This window comes from Melitaea cinxia, chromosome 12 (assembly GCF_905220565.1).
Source record: "Melitaea cinxia chromosome 12, ilMelCinx1.1, whole genome shotgun sequence".
NCBI classification, from domain to species: domain Eukaryota; kingdom Metazoa; phylum Arthropoda; class Insecta; order Lepidoptera; family Nymphalidae; genus Melitaea; species Melitaea cinxia.
In genome coordinates this window covers 10,150,777-10,168,608 of record NC_059405.1, presented here as the reverse complement: position 1 = coordinate 10,168,608, position 17,832 = coordinate 10,150,777, and the positions used below count along the sequence as shown (strand labels likewise).

At 32.0% G+C, this 17,832-nt stretch overlaps 1 protein-coding gene across 1 annotated transcript in view; it reads right to left on the bottom strand.

The window, feature by feature from the left end:
• LOC123658548 (D-beta-hydroxybutyrate dehydrogenase, mitochondrial) overlaps positions 1 to 17,832 on the bottom strand; it is a 72,126-nt gene that overhangs the window by 17,079 nt on the left and 37,215 nt on the right. Inside the window, exons 4-6 of the mRNA XM_045593932.1 lie at positions 4,542 to 4,745; positions 3,631 to 3,784; positions 929 to 1,116 (exon numbers count right to left, since the gene is read on the bottom strand). Coding sequence (XP_045449888.1) covers positions 929 to 1,116; positions 3,631 to 3,784; positions 4,542 to 4,745 — 546 coding nt within the window. The remainder of the gene's footprint in view (positions 1 to 928; positions 1,117 to 3,630; positions 3,785 to 4,541; positions 4,746 to 17,832) is intronic.

Below are 17,832 nucleotides of genomic sequence, written 5' to 3'. Positions count from 1 at the left end.
ATATTGGTATATTTAATTTTTACGCAGCACTTTTGTATTTTAAACGATAATTACTAGTACCTGTGTGACCGAGCTTAGCTCGGTATTTTAAGTAAATCGTGTTTTTTGGAAATCATATTTAAATACGAATTACTTACATATTTTTAAAATATGAATAATATTTTCCAATTTTACCGACATAATAATAAAATATATATTTGAATAAAAAATCATAAGTGCAATCAGAAAAAAAAGGAAAAAAATAATCGATGGGGATTTAAACCGTGGTCTTCTCGGTCGATCTCGAACGGCCGATTTCCCATCTGAGCTATGACCATTATATGGACAATTGTGAAACTTACCTTCGTATTCTAACGATATTGTAGTCATTTTTAAATTGCCAACAAGCAAGGATAAAACGACATTTTCTAAAAATAGCTATATTGATTTATCGCCCCCGCATACTAAATTTCATGATAATCGTTGGAGCCGTTTCCGATATTGCTCGTTTAATAGAATTAGATATAAGCGAAAATAAATAAGATATTATTAACTTAAGGAATGCAACTAGCATATCATTATCATAACACGTAAGATGTGTCAAGAAATTGTTAAGAAACGGTAATGTATGTCCTGTGTTCTCTAATAATTTCTTTCAAAAGAATCTACTGTAAAATAACGCTCCTAATGAAAAAAAAATGATAGCATCTTCGAGTAAAATGAGCCTTGAAAGTGCCGCCCTACAATAAAGCAAATTGCGTCATTAGTGACTTACGACGTCATCGACGGGCGGTTTTATTTCTCAACGGAGGCGGACGCGTAGAAATTATAGTTTATACTTTAACTAAAACGTATCATTAGTAACTTACGCAACAACGTTTCCATTCTCAAGGGAGGCGAACGCTCTTATAGTTGTTAGTTTAACTAAAAGCTGTTGTTTGTGACTTACTACGTCAACACCTCGCGGTTTTAGTTCCCGACGGAGGCAGGCGGCGAGCGCGTCGAGGGCTGCTAGGGACGCGGCGTGCACTCCTCGCACTGGTGCGGCTACGTGGGTCAGGATAGATGAAGCTAGGACCACACGACCTCTCGCTCGTCGTACCAGTGGTAGCATCACTTGAACTAGTCGTGCTGGTCCTGTAAATATTTTACAAATTTTCTTAGTTATACATTTTTTTCCACAGGTGGCATACAAATGCAAGGTCTGTCTGATAGTAAGGAGATACCGTAATTTATTGACGATAGCACCACCAGGAGCTTTACCAACGTATTGCCAACCCTATACCCGACCCTGCCAACGATTTTTGACTACCTTACTCATCACAACACTACTTGAGAGCAGTGTTATTTAGCTATGATTTACTGTAATGTAGATGTGATTCCCCAACCAGGCTGCTTCAAATTTTGAGCACGATGTTTCCTATACCCTATTTCCTAGTTCTACTTCAATTCAATTCAATTCAATTCAATCTTTATTCAATTTTTCAATTTTTCAATTTTTTTTTAATTCTTCATTATTTTTCAATTCTTCAATTTTTATATTTATTTGTGAGTAACTGTAAGAATGGAAAGTCAATAAGTCAAACATTAGTAAGAATCGTCTACACGGCTACCGTCACGAATTATCCATGTCCATTTTTAAGGTAGCGGCAGTGGTTACAAGGGATCTTATCCTAAAGAAGATATTCTTAAAAGAGAATATTAAATAGTAATCTTAACTTTAAGTTTTGCAAGAAGCTGATCAAATTTTAAATACATATATATTCAGTTATGTCGTGGGGCTATAAGGTTTACCAAATGGAATTTCATTTTGGTGTCTTGCCTAAGCAGTAGATTGGAATATCTATCAGTATCACTAACATCGTGGCATGAAACAGAAGGTACCTACAAAAAGGAAAGCAAAATAGTAGTTTTCAATCAATAAGAGAAATGCACCGCCAGTCATCCTCTGATGCAGACACTCAATGTGTGAATTTTGTAAAGAGCTAGTCTTTGCACTTTTCATTCTTTTCATGGTTAGAAGTCTAATGTTAAATAGTTTACTGACCATGATTCAAAAATCGTAAGTTCCTGATTTGACTTTGATAATAACGTGCTTTTTCTCAGTTTCGAACACCATTGATGTAGTACCGTAGGTACCCTTTCATCTCTCCACAGAAATGTTTATTCTACATGAGTTTTTATCATTTATACAATAGGGAAATTTCTGAAGAACTCGTTGACATAGTTCCACCGTCATGTTGTTACCATAGCTGCCTTCGCTTCAGGACAAGTTATTAATCTTATCACGTGGATATCCATTTTGCATCTCTAGTTAGCTTTGGCAGGAATTGCCCAATTAAAATAAAATTCCTGAAAGTATTGAAAGAACCGGGACTGATATTTGATTTCCCGGTTCTTTTTGATTGACCAGAGCACCAGGATATCATTGTTCTTTCGATGTTCTGAACCTTAATGAGTAAATACAGTTACTAGTTTTATCACAAAATTTTTGTAATTTTAGAATGAAGAAGCAACCATTCAACCAGAAATCTAAATTAATTGTTATAAAATCTTTGTAAAAGATATCATTAATTACAATAACTTTAGTTGTAACCATTTGATTTGCTTTCAAACCTAATTGTAGTTGTATATATGAATGCAAATAAATTGCTTTAATAAACTCGTACATGAAGGACTAAGCTTACGTAAGAAACACTAACATTTTACCTATTACATTAAACAAATTAGGCGTTATGCGATAGTGCAGTTTGAAATTTCGATTATATTGAATAAACTCTTTTAATTGAACCTTGTCTTAAATAAAATTCGCTCTAACGAATGATTCATTGCTTAAGTTCTTTGATACATTTTCAAATTTTCATCTATAATACATATATATAAATAAAAAATAAAATTGGAGTGTCTGTTTGTAATATTAAATAGCCGCTTTTAACTAAATTCATATGTATGGATACACGGTACATATATGTACCAAAATAAGAATTTTTATAATTTTTGTCTGTCTGTCTGTCTGGTTGTTCCGGCTAATCTCTGAAACGACTGGACTGATTTTGACAAGACTTTCACTGGCAGATAGGTAATGTAATAAGGAAAACCTTGGGCTAATTTAATTTTAGTTTGTTGTTTATACCCGCGAACTGAACAATAATTATTTTGTTAAATTCCACGCGGACGAATTCATATAGTTGTTAAATATTAATTTTTGTGGCATTCATGGCTGTCGTAAAAAGTCTAAAACTAACTACCACTTACTACAGCTATACGAATATAGTACATTCAAATATATTCTCGTATGATAACATGTAATTTAACAAGAGCCAGTGTACTACCTGTCTGTTTGAAATGTTTAACAAAAGCTGTCTTTTTGTCCAAAAAAAGTAGAAAACATAATAATACGAGTACGGGGCATAAAAAAATATTTATTGAGTACATTATTTACTTCAATCAAAAATTTTTGTCATAGTGTACACCATCAGACATTTACATAAGCCTAAAACACACATAGTAACATATATTTAAAGATCTGAGAGATAGGCAATTTACTGAAAATAATAAAACCCTACCGCCATCTATCTAAAACAAGCAGCAACTTTTACTGTTACAGCCATCTTACAGCGAAAGTGAACAATACGTGTAGATTTTTACTACCTAAAAGGTTCACATCCATCGCTCTTCGGATCACAGAGAATGGAACCCATTCCAGCTCGCCGAGAGCACACCAAGATTCACAGTTGACGATAGCCCACAACCCCTGAGCGCCCTCTGGTAGATGATCAACTATATACAACGATGCGGAGAGGATCTGCAAACAGTAACATAATGGTTATGTCCAAGTATCGACTGAGGTCGCTAAAAATTAGGTCAGACATCTATAATCTTTTCAGAAAAAGATTTTTCATTATAATTTGGTTATTGAAAACAAATTAATAATATAATCACTATATATATATATTTAATAAAGTATACTTAGTCCCTTATAAAATGATAATTTTTCGGTCAAATGAATACTTATTAAGAACGGAATTGATACAATAAACAAACACAGACTTAATTAAATTGGAGGAAGATGAGATGTTTTTATAAATTTTGGCAAAGATCACGAATTTCTAAGGCAAAATCTGCGCGTGGGTGGATTTAAAGCTCCGAATTTCTCGAACATTTCCATTTTTATTAATGGTGTTTACAAGGTAAAACTGAGGTTGGCCGCGAGCAGTACACGTACAATATCCCATTTTATTAGACTTAGTTAGTAATCTTCTAAAATTAAATATTATTATCTATGAATTACTAAAGATTAGGAGTTTATTAGTTCTCGTTGCTAGCTGTACATAAAATGAACCAATGGAATTTTCTTTATCGAGACTGCTGCCGGTCTATACCTCTGTTTGGCAAAGGACTTCTATCTGTACCTTTAAAACAATAACATATGTAAGGCAAAAATTCTTAAATAAGTTTCTTTGTCCCTATTTCATTCGAGATACTAACTTTCAAATGTTTATTTTAAGATTTTTTAAATAGTTTTGTTACTAGTTCCAACAAAAAATTACGTAATAATTAACCTGTGTTTCAGATGTTATATCTAATTGTAGAGTATGTAATCTGCCCGAGCAATCTTCTTTCAACATATCTGCGTCAATATTTCCGGCTTTGTTTTGGAAGCCTGCGAATACATGGTACCCTAAATCGTCTAGTCTCCTGGCCAGGGCGTTTCCCAAAACGTTATCGCATCCCGTTACCAGTACAGCTTTGCCTGCTGCTGTTACCTGAAAAACAAATGAAAATCTTCACTTTGTAAAAATTAGCTGTTACAATTTACTAAAATAACTATCATTTTATATTTCTTTTAGTTTCGATTTAAGAAGAATTTATTTAATTTAAATTTGCAACCTAAAGGAAAACTATTTACTGTATGTAAATTAAAGCCTTGAGCCATAGGTTGAACCTACTTAATTAAGAAGTTGTTACTTTAATTTATTAACCCTAACAGTTGTTTGATTACTATTTGTAACATTATAACCAAACATATTCTTGAATTGTCGACTTAATTTGAAAATATTTTTTTAGAATAAGATACAACACTATTTATAAAATGATCACGATTGCTGTTTAATTTTTTTTTTGCCAACAATACCTGTTTTATTTCTCTTATCTTAAATCAGTTATTGAAACTAAACTTAATTACTTTACTGAAAACTTTGAAACTAAACTTTTTTACTTTATGATAGCTGTATTGATAATCTTCAGTGGAATGAATTATTATTGAGTTACTAAATTATTACAGATCATTTTTCATATTTAGAATGCTTAATTAAATGAAATTTGTAATAGACGGAATTTAACTGAAAGAAAAATACGGAAAAAATACGGGAACGTATTTACTTACACAATAACAATAATTTAATGATTTCGTCGCACATACAAAATTATTATATCAGCTCATTTTGTGACGTCACTGCGCAAGAAATAGCGACTTACGCACATTCTAAAATAGGATTTATTAAAATGATCGTAACTTTTTCCGTGACATTGGTTTTGAGAAAAATTTCGTATAAAATATAATAAGTATATTATATTATTATTCTTCTGTAAACCGTTTAATAAAATAAGGGAGTGCAATCGTTAATCATTACTTATTATTAGTTTTAGTCGCTAATACAATAATTGTGTTTGCAGGCAAACGAAAAAAAAACGACTTCAATTACATCGACAAGTAATACAACGTAGGTGGAGGAAAAATAGTCAAGTAAATACGCATTATCAAAGATTACTCCAAAAGTTGTAGTCAGATCTCGATGAAATTTAAATGTGACCACATGACAAACATCGGCTTTCGATTAAATTAAAAATTATTAAAATCGGTACACCCAGTAAAAAATTATGCAGATTTTAAATTAAAAATAAATATATATATACGGTCGAATAGAGTAACCTCCTCCTTTTTGAAGTCAGTTAAAACGCGTAGTAATTCATTTATTATTTATATTTTTTTTTGACAACGATATTGGGTGTCGTATCAAAAAAAAAAGTAATTATAAATCTAGATTGGTAATAAGGTAATAAAAATAATTTTCATTTAAAATATACCCAATTGTTTGTATCTACTTGAAACGTATTTGCTTACTTTAACATAATTTGGAAATGGTGATAATTTTTATTTACTTAATTAATAATTCCCCAACAGTTAAAAAAGTAAAAAACTAATTAATTTAACAAACGCAATGAAAAAATTGAAACATATTTGTTTTTTTTTTCACAAATACAACCGTTGTTTCGTTTTTACCACGCTTTTATTAGCTTGGGCTGTATGTATGTATGTATGTATCTATGTATGTATGTATGTATGTATGTATGTATGTATGTATGTATGTATGTATGTATGTATGTAATGGAATCTTTTTTAAATCAAATAAGTTTTATTAAATCAAAGCGATGAGCAAATGTTGATTGCGTTCATTACCTCTTATTCACCGTATACTGTATCAGTAGAAGAGAAATGCGATTACTTTGTTTGCTTGTGTACTTATCCGTACCCGTATTTATAAATATTATGAAACGCGAAAGTTCGAGACGATGGATGGATCAAAGTTTGTTATTATTTCGCGCCTCATGAACATCCATGAAGTGCAAGGGCAAATCTACGGCGAGGTCTTCATCGTCTAGACAAAGACCGAGAGGCTGGCTACAAATCCACGACAGTGTGCCTCATGCGGTAGTGGCGGTGACAAGACACACTAATACCTGTGTCTACTACTGACTGACGCCGGTGACGACGTAATCGGCAGGTTCTTTAGCCGAGCGGCGAGTGCCTCGAAGAAGTCCATCTTGGAGTCTAACCTAAAAAGAACCATCTACAAGCATGACATGTTGCTGGCAAGGGGTTTGCTCAAGATGCTAAGAGGAAAGGGGTGGTGTCCAGACCTATGAAATACAATAATATATAAAATAGTGACACCAGTGGAGTGTGTGATGTGCATAGGAAGTACACTAACCTAAGGGATAAGTATCTATGCAGAAATAAATAATTATATAAATGTATATGAATAATTATGTGTGTTGAGTAAAACACTCTCAATATGCATGTAAGGTTTTCGGTGAATATTTAATTTTTAAGGTAGTTTACGAAAAAAAAAAACTTTTGCATTGTATTTTTTTACACATTTATCAAGTGCTTAAATTGTGTGATAAATGATACACGTATAGTTAAATTATTTTGCACTTGTCTTTATGTAAACTCTAAAATAATTATCCTAGCGGAATGTATTCCAAACAAAAAGGATATAGCTCTGAAAACAACAGTATTTACGAAAAATGTACTGAAAATTAAATGTGAAATTCAATACAATCGCACTTAAAGTACAAAGCACAAAAAATAGTTAAGTGTTGAATACTTCGAATAATGGCTTCGAGTACTGGATAAGGGATACAACTTGACAAATGTCGATGTTCACGAATTTTTTAACAGAGCTATATCAGTTTGTAAAAAATATATTTTCGTTACTATAGCTGATAAAGGAACGTGAATTGGACCAAAAAATAATAATAATATCCATATTAATCACTTATCACAAGAGGTCCCTTTAGGAATAGCAACATTTGCAATACTGTGAACACACACTTAAATTTACTGTTAGTATATGGAAGAACGGGGTATTCAAATATATTGTTTATTTTGTTTTTAGGTTATTTAACACTTCGGATTATTTCGTTTGCTTTTATATTAAAAATTTATAGTACAGTTTTACTACTAATACTGAAGACGTGTTAGCGCAACGGTCATAGCACTGGTTTGTGGCTGTTGCACTGGCGGTTGCAGGTTCGATCGCCGTACATGACAAACATTTGTATTGACCATACAGATGTTTGCCATGGTCTGGTTGCTTGTGCAGTCCTTATGGGTCCCCTCACTGTGCCTCAGAGAGCACGTTAAGCTGTCGGTCCCAGATGTTATCGTGTACACCTGATAGCAATCGTTACTCATAGTAGATAATATATCCGCCAACCCGCATTGGAGCAGTGTGCTGGACTAAGCTCTGATCCTTCTCCTACACGGGGAAAAAGTCCTATGCCTAGCAGTGGGATATTACAAGCTGAAGCGTAAGCGTTTACTACTTATCTCAAGTGAGTGAATGAGTGTATGAGTTGACTTATGTACAATAACAAAGAGGCTAATTTCTTTATTTATGTGCTAATATACCTGAAAATAACGCAATTTTTGACTCTCCAAATTTATTGCGATATTTAATGAACTCAGCCCTGCTCTGAAACGACATCGAAAAGTATGAAAATTTAATTTATTAAATGTTACGTTTACCTTCTACCGATATTACAAATACGATATAATGTAGGCGTGGTCAAACGGTTAACATGATCATTAGATCGTGAACACTGCATGATAATAAATTCATAGTCTTGTTTCCATTCTATTTAAATCTATTTAATTACCAACCACTATTTTACCAGTTCGTAAATTACATCGATCACCGCGTTGAAGTTTAAGGTCGTATATATATATATATATATATATATATATATATATATATATATATATATATATATATATATATATATATATATATATATATATATATGCTTTCTATATATATATAATACGTTCCCCGGGTTGTCTATAGGACGAAATTACTTTCGTATACGAGTTCAATCCACGCTTTAACCTAGTAGACTATAAACTGAGTGCTCTTTTTTTTTTACAAGTGATATACATCCACGGGCTTATGAACCCATGTCCTTTTTTATTCTAAAAACATGCAATTTTTATTTTTATTTTTTTTTATATCAAGGTAGGCGTTACTCAGCAACATCGCTGTTTAAGTTAGTCCACCGACCTGTTCTTATTCTAATGTATGGCAATTTCTGTTTTTTTTCTTCTTCTTTTTTTCTTTTTTTAACCGACTTCCAAAAAAGGAGGAGGTTCTTAATTCGACTGTATTTTTTTTAATATTTGTTACTTCAGAACTTTTGACCGGGTGGACCGATTTCGACAATTTTTTTTAATCGAAAGGTGGTGTCTATCAATTGGTCCCATTTAAATTTATTTGAGATCTAACAACTACTTTTCGAGTTATATCTAATAATGCGTTTTTGCTTGACGCTTTTTTCGTCGACCTACGTTGTATTATACCGCATAACTTTCTACTGGATGTACCGATTTTAATAATTCTTTTTTTGTTGGAAAGAAGATATCCCTAGTTTGGTACCATGATAAGGAAACCAGGATCTGATGATGGAATCCCAGAGAAATCGAGGGAAACTCTCGAAAATCTGCAATAACTTTTTACTAGGTGTACCGATTTTGATAATTTTTAATTTAATCGAAAGCTGATGTTTATCATGTGGTCACATATAAATTTTATCGAGATCCGATATAGTTATCTTTTTGAGTAATCTTTGATAACGCGTAGTTACTTGACTATTTTTTCGTTGATCTATGTTGTATATTACTCGTCGATGAAATTGAAGTCGGTTTTTTTTCGTTTGTGAGCAAACACAATTATTTTTATTATTATTATTTTTTTTCCTTATAATACTATAATAATGCTCTTTTTATTTGTATATTTTAGCTTTTTTACTCTCTGCTTAGTATAGACTAACTTCTGCGCGCGACTTCGTCCGCGTGGAACAGATGCGCGCGCAATACTTGATCATTATTTTGCTGCGATGTTATTTTAAAACTGCGATATCTCCTGAGAAACTCATTGAAATCGAATTATGTAAAAGGCTATTTTGTTTTAAATTAAATACTTATGATGAATAACGTATTTATTTAGATAAGGATTAATATCATGTTTATAAAAACATCTTCGCAAATAATGCATTATTTTGGAACAAACTTGATTACCATAAAAAAGGTTATAGTGAGCCAACCTTAAAAGATAGATATATGCTGCGCGGACTTTTATTTAGAACTTTCAAAGAGGGTCAATTCTGTCATACGTGATTTTTGCGAAACTTTAACTGTTTTCACAGCGCACGCAGCGGAAGCTCTCAAGAGGAAAAAAGAACCCCCGATTTTGAAACATTCTTCATTGGTGCTCCGCTCCTTTTGATCTTAGCGTGATGATATATAGCCTATAACCTTCCTCGATAAATGCGCTATCTAACACTAAAAGAATTTTTCAAATCGGACCAGTAGTTTCTGAGATTAGCGCGTTCAAACAAACAAACAAACAAACAAACTCTTCGGCTTTATAATATTAGTATAGATATATATTTGTGATATGTTATTTTACCTCTATAAGTTGATATTAGATAAATTAAATTCAAAGGACGAGCGAGGAAATAAAGACTTCGTTGAAAATAGACGGCGACAGCTTGATTGATGTCCGTTATAATAACTGCTGAGTGAATATTTTATTCAGCAATTGAAAGTACTGCCAGCTATGCGTGACGTAATGACGTTCAAAGCAAGTATTTTGGGGTTGCCTAATCGTTAATTCTTAATTCCACCGTCTTCTCATTGTTCTAAGTAACGCACAAAGAAAAAATGTTATTTACATATCATTATTAATGTTATTTGTTACGTTGACTAAACTGTAAAACCATATGGGTCTTACGGCATTATATATTATGTTGTTATGACATAACAGGCAATCTGTGTGTTTTACTCTATACAGTACTAGATTCATTCGTTTATGTATTGAGTTAGATTCCTGAATAATGTCAGGAAATAGTGTTAAGCAAGTAAAAATGTAAGTTAAAAATTAACAAAAAAATCTTGACTACTGTGACACTATATAATTATGTATAATTATAGTTCATTGTACCGTATAATACGTAAATTAATCTTTGAGGAATATAGTAACGTTTTGTATTATTATTATACCTACATAAAATAAAAATAAAAGAATTATTATAACGTCACTGTTCGGAAAAAAATAGTTTTATATTTGTTAAAAATTAATTTTAAATTCGAGGTTGTAAAAAATTACAATGTACGACCGCCAATTTCTCATTAAAAAAGTAAACGAAAAAAGTAAGCTTCGAGATTCGAGAAAATGACGTTGAAAAAAACAGATGGAGAGGGTGAAAAGAAAAATATTTTCAAGTGTAATTACCGAAATTATCTGGTGGGTCGTTATATTATTATTATTATTATTATAATAATATGAACTATATGATTGTGATGTCCAATGCTTTCTTGTTAAATAGGTATTCTCAATCGCTCATATACAAGAAATAAACTTTACTTATCTAAACTACTCAATAGATTTTATAAATAAATTTATATATAAATAAATAAATAAATAGATTAATATATTTTCTGTTGTTATGTTGTGATACGTTGCGTCCATTGTAGGGTGACATCAATGTGGAGAGTTATACAACTTTGAGCAATACACTGTGTCCCTCACTCTATTTAGCCTACAATAGTATATGCGCCTATTGATACTGGAAACGCGACCGAATGTTAATGAAATTTGATAATAGGTATATTGTATTATTTAAAAAAATATTTTTAGTATTCGGAAAGTTTTTTCTATTAGATGGTAGCTGTATTATACAGAAGTTTTCGTATGCTATATGATTCCCACTAATGATTTATATTTTAATACAAGACATAAAGTTAATATTTACGTTTTTATGTCTGTCCATTTAAGACCGTAAAGTTAAAAACTAGATTTTGAGAGCATTACACGTTTATATGTTAGGAAAGAAAGGTTCAAGATGTATATTTAGAAGTGTGTATTTTGCGAAAACGACCGTTAACCTATTTTTAAATTGGACTTTCGAATAGAGTGGATGACGCAAGTGACTATGCCGAGGTTGGCAACACACAGCAAATGCTACCTACATGTAGAATTGCATATGTATTTGACTGAATTGACAGAAATAAAATTCAATGTACTTATTCCTAGGAACGCAATTCATAATTAAAAATTAATTATGAAATTAAGTAAATTAAATGTTTTTAACGAAAATAACTTAATTTTATTATCTATTTTATATAAAACCTCAAGTACCTAAATAATTATTTTAATGTTAATAAATAAAGTTAGTGTCATTGATGATAGTTATAAGTAGCATTGATGTCATAATCTTCAAGATTAGAGATTCTATTTTTAGTATCAAAAATTTCGGGATTAAATTTGACCAATCATCGAATTTTAGGGATTGACAAAAGTGAAATATAATTTTCATTTTATTTCAACATCCACAGTGCAAAAAAGATTAGGAGACAAAAATTTCATAGTTTTTTTTTTTTCGAATAGATTATTGTGTTGATGGTTCGAACTTAACCTATCTGTTTGACTATAGGCTTTTTTCTCTATGTAAAAGAGGGGTCGAAGCTTAATCCAACACGCTGCTCAGCTGCGAGTTGGTATATATATTGTACAATTTCAGTTTTTATATATCATATTTCTTTCAGATAATTTAGTAGTATTAAATATTGTTTGCTACCGAACCTGTTACGCGGAACGTAAGAGTCTGTCCGAGTTAATTATAAGGGAAATTTTAACTTCTGTTAAACTGTTGTTGTTGTCTGTTGTAGCTGTAGATTATTGGAAAATATTTAAAAACTTATTATGGTGCAGCTTATCTTTCGGAGAGTAATTATTTAATAAAGGTTTAGTTATTTTTAAGCGACTTAGGAAAAAGTTCTCAATACGACTGTATTTTTTTGTGTATTACTTTAACTTACTTTTTTTCATTTTATTTTTGTGTTTTAACATTTTACTGGGTACACTAATTTTAATTATTCTTTTTTTAAATCGAAATCTGGTGCTCGTCATGTAGTCCCATTTTAATTAGATCAAGATCTGTCAAGTACTTTTTGATTTACCCCTAATAGGTATAGAATATTTAATTGAATATTATATATAGTACTAGCTGTGCCCGCGGCTTCGCCCGCGTTGAAATTAGTGTGTCACAAAATTTTCCCAGCAAACTTCCAGTGAAACTCTCATCAAAAATGGCTTAGCCGTTCCATAAACCTTCCTCTTGCCAATGGTGGAGCCCTCTCTCCAATGGTGAAACCGCATGAAAATCTGTTCAGTAAATTTTGAGCGAATCGATCACATACACTTTTGGGGACTTTATAATACACTTACTGTTCCCCGCGAGTACGTCCTCGTGGTTATGAAGATATGCATTACTATTAAGATATTTAACGCAAATTATTTTTTTATTTCAGTCACTTGAAATGCTTATCAAACTGAGTAACTTTTTAAAAGGCACAATTTAGTATTATTATTTACTTCAAAAACATAAGACTTTCATACAAACTTCCAACCCCCGTTTTATCCCTTTAAGGGTTGAGTTTCATAAAAGCTCTTAGCGGATGTTTATGCCCTATAAGGAACCTACTTGCCAAATTTCAAGTTTGTAGCTGTTATAGTTTCGGAGATTTCGTGATGAGGGAGTCAACCTACCATCCCCCGTTTTAACCCCAAAAAGGAGTTGGTTTCTAAAGATACATTATTTGGACACCTTCTCATCATCTATAAGGAATACATTTTAAATTTCAAGTCTCTTACTTCAAAAACATGGGACTTTCATACAAACTTTCAACCCCCGTTTTACCCCCTTAGGGCTCAAGTTTCGTAAAATTCATTCTTAGCGGATGTTGACGCCTTATAAGGAGCCTACCTGCCAAATTTCAAGCTTATAGATGTTACAGTTTCAGAAATTTCGTGATGAGTGAGTCAACTTACTATCCCCCGTTTTAATCCCAAAAGGGAGTTGATTTCTAAAGACACATAATTTGGACACCTTTTCACCATCTATAGAGCTTACATTTTAAATTTCAAGTCTCTTACTTCAAAAACATAGGACTTTCATACAAACTTCCAACCCCCATTTTACCCCCTTAGGGGTCGAATTTCGTAAAATCCGTTCTTAGCGGATGCCTACGTCTTATAAGGAGCCTACCTGCCAAATTTCAAGTTTGTAGGTGTTATAGTTTCGGAGATTTCGTGATGAGTGAGTGACCTTTCGCTTTTATATATATTAATTATAGATTACTCTTCGATACAAATTGAAGTCAGTTTTTTGGTCACGAACAAACACAATCACAAAGTTAATGAAAATAATTAAAACAGCAGATTCATATATTATATCTTTTCCCATGTTCTTTCCATGTAACCTTTTTTTCCTGAAAAGGCCGGTATCAAATTATCTATATACAATACTTCTTAGTGATGTAAGTGTGTAACACAAAAGGTATATAAAAGTAGCCTGAATTTAATACAAAATTTTAATAATTGTGCTTGCACGCAAACGAAAAAAAACTGACATCAATTACATCGACAAGTAATACAACGTAGATCGACAAAAAAATAGTCAAGACTCTACGCGTTATCAAAGATTACTCAAAAGTTAGTTATCATAGCTCGATAAAATTTAAACGTGACCACATGATAAACATCAGCTTTGGATTAAATTAAAAATTATCAAAATCGGTATACCCAGTAAAAAGTTATGCGGATTTTCGAGAGTTTCCCTCGATTTCTCTAGGATCCCATCATCAGATCCTGGTTTTCTTATCATGGTACCAAACAAGAGATATCTCCTTTACATCCAGTAAAAAGTTATGCGGTATAATACAACGTAGGTTGACGAAAAAAGCGTCAAGTAAAAACGCATTATTAAATATAACTCGAAAAGTATAAAAATTTAAATGGGACCAAATGACACACACCACCTTTCGATTACTTTTTTTTTGTCGAAATCGGTCCACCCAGTCAAAAGTTCTGAAGTAACATATATTTAAAAAAAATGCAGTCGAATTGAGAACCTCCTCCTTCTTTGGAAGTCGGTTTTTTTTATATATAAAGGTATGTCCACAGGCTTATAGTCCCCGTGCTTGTGTTATTCCGATTTTTAGTTTTATTACTGATCGTTTACTTGTTACACAACTGCAGCTTACATTAAGAGAACTAATGATTCTATTTTAGTATCCCTAATGCAGACGTGAGTCCACCGACCAAAAGTCAGACACCGACCAAAATTTGGAAGTTGGTTAAAATGTACGAATATGATGTCCGGAGACGAAGAATGAAGAGCCGTTTTATCAACCAAGCTACATTATTTTAAATACAACTATTATAAAGTAAAATCGCGCCAAGCGATCTTTTCGCCCCTATTTAAGTTTTTTTGATATGTATATCTTTCCGCACGTCCTACGCATTTTCTTATGCTTTCACTCAAATGTCTTGAAATATAAAATTTAGAGAACAAGTGTTCGGCCAAGTATTAAAATAAATGTATCGGATGTTCTTTTAAATAACTACGACATTGATAAATAAATTGTAACTGCCCTTGTTTCTGCGTGATTTTGAAAATAGTAAATTACCAACGCTTTTTCTTTATCTACATTTTTTTTGATGGATTTGTTTATCTATTTAAACGTTCTAATGTTAGAAGTTGCTAGTCCACAGTGTCACTGGAGATTTGTAAGCTTTTTTCGTTAATTATCATCTATTGAAGCAAATCAACTTTTTCTTAACGAAAACATATTTAAAGAAACTAGCACTAATATTATATTTACAATTTTCATTTTTAGTTTTTATTTAATCATTTGACGACGCAATGGCACAACGAATACAGTATTGACTGTTGCGTTAACGGCCGCGGGTTCAATCCTCGCACATGGCCAACATTTTTACAGGTCATTAAGGTGTTTTCTTGACCTGGGTGTATTTGGGCTTGTATGTTGTATTTCCGGAACCCCGACAGTGGGTGTCATTGAATGTTTTATAGACAAACACTAAAGCCACCCAGCGGCGTTTTAAAAAAAAACAACTAAAATAATAGACCGAGCACTAAATATCAAAGTATATAAAAAATATCAGATACATAAATATAAAAATATCAGATACATAAATATAAAAATATCAGATAGTCCAAATAGGCAAGATGAAAGGCGCCAAAGTCGTATAACAGATACAAAGTATAAGGTTACATTACAGAGTTTCTTTCTTCCTTAATTAAAGAGGCTTATCCCTTTTAATAAACATAAGAAGGTCATAAAACTTTTGAGTCAACTTGTCTAATTAAAATATTGCCAGATTAAGACAATTTAAAATTAAACTACTATAAAAGGAACTTACATACATTTATTTTAACAAAACATAGTTTTGTAAATAGTCATATTTGTATAGATGTTCCATAATTTTTTAGATAAGAAATATGACATTAATTTTTTGGCCTACTGATTTTAATGAGTAAATAAGTCTTTCCGCATATGTGGAAACTCTAATCTTAAGGGGGTGAAATACAGGTTTAAAATTTGTATGATAGTTTGTTATTTTTGATGTTAAAGATTAATAACATTGTTTTGAGGCTACTGATACAAAATGAATAAATACGTGTTTCAGGGTTTGTGAAAATTCTAGATTGAAGAAATAAAAATAAGAATTATAGAAATTAAAAAATTGATAAAACAAATAAAAATAAAAATTAATAAAATCATAGAAATTCTTTTTGATAAACACCTTTTTCGAGAAGAAGCCTCAAAGGTGATGGATATGACAGTGTTACGATACTGTGACGAGAAATGAGATAGATTTCATTATAGCGGATAAAAGGTAATCAGTGGTTAATAGACTTAAAACTGACAGCGACCCCCAGCTGTTACGAGGCACTCTGAATATAATAAATTAATAATAAAATGCCTTTTATTCCATGCAAAAAGTAAAATACATACATAGTTTAAGAAAAAAAGAATAAGACAAGAAAAATAATGATGTTATTTACACATATTTCACTTATTTTAGAAAACTGTTTAAATCTAGATATAATATAGAAGTTTGTCTTGGATGAACCCCTCCTCAAGTGAGGGCCTCCTCTAAAGAGCTAAGTTCAATTAAGCGTTCATAATTTGATAAACTTCCGACGTTGTAAGTTACTATATGACGAGCTGATCTTTCTTCTTTTTCGTTAAGTATTTCTTGGGTTTGTGTCTCTTTTCTTATTATAGAAGAGGTTTGAGATGGCTTCTATAGAGGGTTTTGGTCTTAATCTTCCACGGTGACCAGCCGGATTGGAAGATGGTTTTCGTTGCTTAGTTGAAATTGATTGAATGTTGCATCTTTGAGGAGGGGGGTATTGGTTGCTATGAATCTAAGTTAATAGTGGTATTGTCGTTGGTTTGTTTATACGCTTTGTTGACGTTATTTGTTTATTAAGTAGCTTAGAATGCTTGGTTTTAGAACTCCTTCTGAGACACTGTTTGATCTGGGATCTGGGCACTCTGAATATATGCCTCCATAAAGAACGGACCTGCTTGATGAAATCTACTTTCTGACTTACGCTACTCCGAATAATATGTGGCTCCGAGCAGTTCCAACTGTAAATCCAAAATCGATTTGATTCGTTGGAAACCAGTAGCAACGTGGATGAGATGATCGAAAACGTGGTGAAAATGGTTTACACACTGGTTCGAAGACACTTTCCTTCAATCAGATCAGTAAAGTAATCAAAACTTTCTCCCAAAAAACTTGGATCTGATGAAGCGGAGACACGAAATGCATGCTGCTCAAGTAGCTTCGCCAGAACAGAAGGCTTTTCCAAGAGGGTAAATAAACTCATACGCAGAGACCTCCGCTGCTCAAATACAAGAGTTATAACAACTTCTATGGAGCAGAATAAGCACAAGAATTGAATGCATCTCCACTACAATTACTAAAAGTTTACGTGAGATATATGTATTTTATTTTGTTACATTTTATCTATAGTTATTTTGATAGTTGTTTTTTTTTTTAATTAGATTGAATTTATTACTTTTTGGCAAATATGTTATTAATTGAATATACACTTTTAATATCTTTATCCCCCTAAACACGTGATTTTATACTCTCTCTCTGGATTTGGTTCCTCGTATCTGAGGATTGT